The sequence below is a fragment of the Gymnoscopelus braueri genome (assembly GCF_963280865.1).
Source record: "Gymnoscopelus braueri genome assembly, chromosome: 13".
Lineage (NCBI taxonomy): Eukaryota > Metazoa > Chordata > Actinopteri > Myctophiformes > Myctophidae > Gymnoscopelus > Gymnoscopelus braueri.
In genome coordinates, this window is record NC_137615.1 from 53439951 (window position 1) to 53444950 (window position 5000).

Below are 5000 nucleotides of genomic sequence, written 5' to 3' on the forward strand. Positions count from 1 at the left end.
AGACCTTCATATAAGTGTATAGAGTGCCTATACTGCCTGCATTTCTCCTCTGGTTGAATTGAAAATTCAGATATCAAAATAATCTCTAACAAAAATAAATCAGTCATATACTCTTAAGTTTACTCAAATATGCTCTATAATAGTTGTGTATTTATTTTTTGTAACCCCATTTTTTACACCCAGTGCCAATTGTCTATGTAAACCTGGGCACTACCTTCCCTCTGCCAACCTAGGGAGGCCAGGGCCGAGCTCATGCCTCCTTCAATGCATGAGAGCCAACTGACCTTCTTGTCAACTGACAGGGGAGAGTTTCCCTGGTTGGATGTAGCGTGTGGAAGGAACACGTTATTCCAACCAGTTCCTTTCCCCTCCATCAGGCTGTCATGGGGGAGGCAGTATAGTGACCAGGACAAAAATAAGAACCTTTATTTGTGACGGACACATTAGTGCCAGCTTTGCAGACAGTACCCTCTGCTTCCTATTGCTCACAACCATGACGAAAACACTACTTTCTCTGCATTTCAACGGTGAAATGGCATTTGCGTTTCGGCATTTTCTTTCTTTTTTATTAAGAGCGTCTGCTAAATGTCTAAACTGTAGTATTGATACTTTTACTTAAGTAAAATATCTCAGTACTTCTTCCACCATTGATCACTACAGTGTGTATTAATGGGCAGTGTTGATCGGTGTTAAGTACCCCACAGTCTGGTCAGAGGTTCGGTCAGCGACTGGTGGTTGACTGCACAGCTGTAGACGTCTCCCTGCTCCGGACTGAACTTGACACTGGAGAACTGGTGGAAGGTTCCATCGCCGTCGGGGTACGGCACCTAGGGATAGGACGATAATCGTTATTATCGTCAGTGGTGTAAAGTAACCAATACAATTACTCATTTACTTTTGAGGTACTTTTACTTTACTGGAGTATTTCCAGTTTCCAGTACTTTTACCTCTTCTCCACTACATCTCAGAGGCAAATATTGTACTTTTACTCCACTACAATTATTTGAAAACTTTAGTTACTAGTTACTTTGCAGTAGGGTTTAACACCGGGAATCCCGGGATGCGGGAATCCCGGGATTCCCGAGGTTATTTACCGTCCCGGGAACTGACTTCGGTTCCCGGGATCCCGTTTTTTTTTTTTTTTTTTTTAGAAATGAATACTAATTAGTAGAAAGGCCTATCTACAGCAAGGAGTAATTACTATTATAATTAGCCAAGTTACTTGCCGCGTTGCCGACCAGGGCAGGGTCCCATCGTCCCGTTGTGAGAACCAATATGGGAGGACGCACTGAATGTAACAGTAATGAACAAAATAAAACACAGTGGCCGTGATGCCCCCCTGCCTGCCCTGCGCACGCTGATTTCACCGTTTAAAACAGTAGACACCAGTTGACTAGTTGAGATTCAACATCAAGTGAAACGCTGCATAAGCAGTGGGTAGGTTTGATTTCGAGCCTATATATTCCAGCTTAAAATGCGCGCAAGCCAAGCAATGCTTTTGATAGAGAGAGGAGAGACTGGAGAGAGAGAGAGAGAGAGAGAGCAAGAGAGAGCGCGTGCGAGAGAGAGAGAGAGAGAGAGAGAGAGAGAATTAGACCGATGTGGTCCGATTTTTTTTATCATCATTAATGTAGCCTACCCTACCTACACTTGCATTTTAGAACGTTCAAACTACCATTTTACTAGAACTACCCAGTAGAAAAAGTGAACTGCACAACAGCTGTCTGTCTCATTGATTGTCAGTGGCAGCGCATGCATGTGCACATCAAAATCACACTACAAAACCCGACATTTGATCAACAACAAAATATAGATTAATACATTTGACAACATACAGTCAACATCCCAAAATGGAGTCTTAATATCCAGCAAGTAGCCTAAAATAAATTAATAACTGCAAACAATATCAAATCAATATCCTACAAAAGTAGAGATAAGCTGTGACCTCACCGGCGCTCTGATGGACAATAAATAAATAATCCTTTTGCAAATTCTCTTGTCAATAATGATACAAATGGAACGTTTATTTCAGCAGCTAGAGTTTGACATTGTTTGAGTGCGTGTTGGGTGCACAGCGCAGCTCCTCGTTTAAGTTAATTGTCTTCACCCGCTGCTGCGTAACAGGGCAGATCTCCGCCAGGGCACTATATTATATTTATATATTATATTTATATGATTTAAAAAATCTACTTAAGTCATTATTAGTGCAAGTTCATAGGTGGACACAATAGGGACATTTGGGCACCTCAATATAAAATTGGCTATTTAAATATCTACATATAAAAGCATTTTAGTGGGTACTTTTTTTTTTTTTACCCTTTAACGGGAATTCCCGGGAAGCCCGGGAAAAGGTCTGAAGATTCCCGGGAATTAAATTTAGATATTTCCCGGAAAATGTTAAACCCTACTTTGCAGATATAAATTATTACATTATAAAACATACATTAACCACTTTAGCCCTATACCAGGCTATTAAAAAAGAGTAGATCTACAAGCTCACCACGCGTCGCGACGCGTGGTGAGCTTAGCAACTTAAAAATGGCATTTTAAGTTGTAAGCATATTTTGATTATCTCGATAATATCACTAACTGCAATTATTTTTGCCACTTGTCATTTTCATATCGTCCCATCCCTACGGCACCGTGGATGTGATAACGTCACTGGTCACGTTGCGGTCATTTCTGGTCCATGTGACGTGGACTGGGGCCGGGTAGAAACCAGTCACGTGGCAGAGGAGAACGTTGTCCACTCCCAGCTCCACGTGGTCTCTGGTGTAGATGGAGCTCTGAGGGGCTTCTGAAGACGGATCAAGAGACGTTACATCACTGTTTCCCAAACACAGGGTCGGGACCAGGGCTTCATTTGTGCCCTGGTAACACATGAATCTAGAAGGTGCTCCATCGCCTCAAATTCACATGAAATACAATGGATGACTTTTAGTCGGATTCATGAGCTCCGGCATCTAATCATTTGCAAATTGAGCACTGGTCGGGACCCATTCTTGGGTTGCAGACCAATTTGTATTGGTTGCGAGTAAATATCTATCTAATATTTTATTTTATTTTAAATCCCAAAAATTCCACTGCTATTTGTAATATGGTAGCCGTTCGGCTGCCGTGTTAAGTGGTCAGATGGGTGGGCCGCGTGCATCTTCAGAGCCTGTTTATTTTAACGATCAATTAATCTATTGTGTTCTGGTTTTGGGATCAATTGAACTAACGTATGGTACTTTAAGTTCTTATTTATTGGTGTCACTTTTTAATATGAATGTTATACTATCACTTCAATCTTCAGTGTTTTGCCCATTATTTGGGGCCCCACTTGCAATACCGCCACGGCCCCGGTCCACAGGTTGAGAACCACTGATTCGCGCACGCACGCACGCACGCTCTCTCTCTCGCTCTCTCTCTCTCTCTCTCTCTCTCTCTCTCTCTCTCTCTCTCTCTCTCTCTCTCTCTCTCTCTCTCTCTCTCTCTCTCTCTCTCTCACAATGAAGAACTCACAAAAACAACAAACCTGAATGTTTAATACATGTTTAAATGTTTGCATTGACTTTTCAACAACTTGCTCATAATGATGTTGTGTAATAGTTAAGAGTGTGTATTTCTACCTAGTTCCACTGGTGGGTTCTTCAAGGCAGTGCGAATGGTGTCCAGGTTGGCTTTGCACATTTCCTGGTCAGCCAAAGCTGCTTCATATCCTCCTGGGAAGGTGATTGGATCTGCAAACTTGGGCAGAGACGTCACCCCCTTCCCTTTGATGAAGTCTGCGTACCACACCACTTCACCGTCCAGTCCAGCAATCACCTCTTTATCTGCGTCTGAACAGCCAATGACTCGAATATCTTTATGCAAGACTGGAAAGAAAGCAAAGATGACATTAAATTAAATGGCAAATAGCAAATGTCTCAGATGTTTCAGTTTACAAATTCTGAAACTGATATGGAAGGCAGGAGAAGCCACACTGTAATTATTTACTTCATGATCTGGACATAATAACAAGCGTTGTTTTCTCGGGTTGGGTTTTAGTGGGTGTGAGTGTGGCTCAACACAGCGGTTTGTGTAACTACCATCCTGTTGTTATGTTTCTTTAATTAGACCAGCCTTCCTTTAAACTCTTTAACGTTTAAAGTGAAGCTGACGTCATGTGATGAAACAGTGTTCCAACTAGTTCTGACCCCAATAGTTTGATTACAAATTTTCATTGAATTTTTTTTTTAATCAAAATAGCCGATCTACAAGCCCACAACGTGTTGCAGCACAACATATTGAGAGGTTGTAGATCCGCTCCCCTTCAAAGCCATGTGATACGTCGTCGTTTTTTTCATGAATCCCCGACTTAATCATAAGACCGAGTTTCGGTCCAGAAGCTTCGACAGCCCAAAAGAGCTCCGAAGGTCAGCCCTAGATCCAACACATATCACCTCTCTAGAACAGTGGTTCTCAACCTTTGCAGGCCGTGACCCCCCAAAATAATCATATTTTAACTGGGGACCCCCCCCACCCTGACAAGCACTTGGAATATAGGAGTTGAGGCATTACATTTTCGGTTCCACAGATAAATATTGTGAAAAAAAACACACATCCAACCTCAGGGTGAAAAGATCACCTTAAACCAGGGTTCTTCAACTTTTTTCAGGTCAAGGACCCTTAGCTGAGAGAGAAATGAAGCGGGGACCCGCTACTACATATTGTATAACATTGTGTTGCATTAAACTTTTTCATAGATTTCATAGATAGATTCATAGACTTGTTTGACATCAGTGTTGTGTTGGATTCATGTTCATGTGTATTTTCAGACATTTAACCACTGAACTGTCAATAATTAGTAAACTTGAACTTTCACTCTGTACTGGGTCTGCTCTTTTCTCCCCTCTACACCAAACCTCTGCGAGGCGTTGTGAGCTACTTTCGGCTAATTTCCCCTCAGAATAGGGATGCTAGGGTTCAAGTGGTTAATGTAAAAAAAAAAAAGTTCTTATCACACAAAGATTTGGTGG

The 5000-nt window shown here is 41.8% G+C and overlaps 1 protein-coding gene across 1 annotated transcript in view; it reads right to left on the bottom strand.

Moving 5' to 3' along the window:
- LOC308098403 (H-2 class II histocompatibility antigen, A-U alpha chain-like) overlaps positions 1–5000 on the bottom strand; it is a 9887-nt gene that overhangs the window by 3609 nt on the left and 1278 nt on the right. Inside the window, exons 2-4 of the mRNA XM_080446739.1 lie at positions 3612–3857; positions 2643–2797; positions 698–827 (exon numbers count right to left, since the gene is read on the bottom strand). Of these exons, the coding sequence (XP_080302865.1) occupies positions 698–827; positions 2643–2797; positions 3612–3857 (531 nt within the window). The remainder of the gene's footprint in view (positions 1–697; positions 828–2642; positions 2798–3611; positions 3858–5000) is intronic.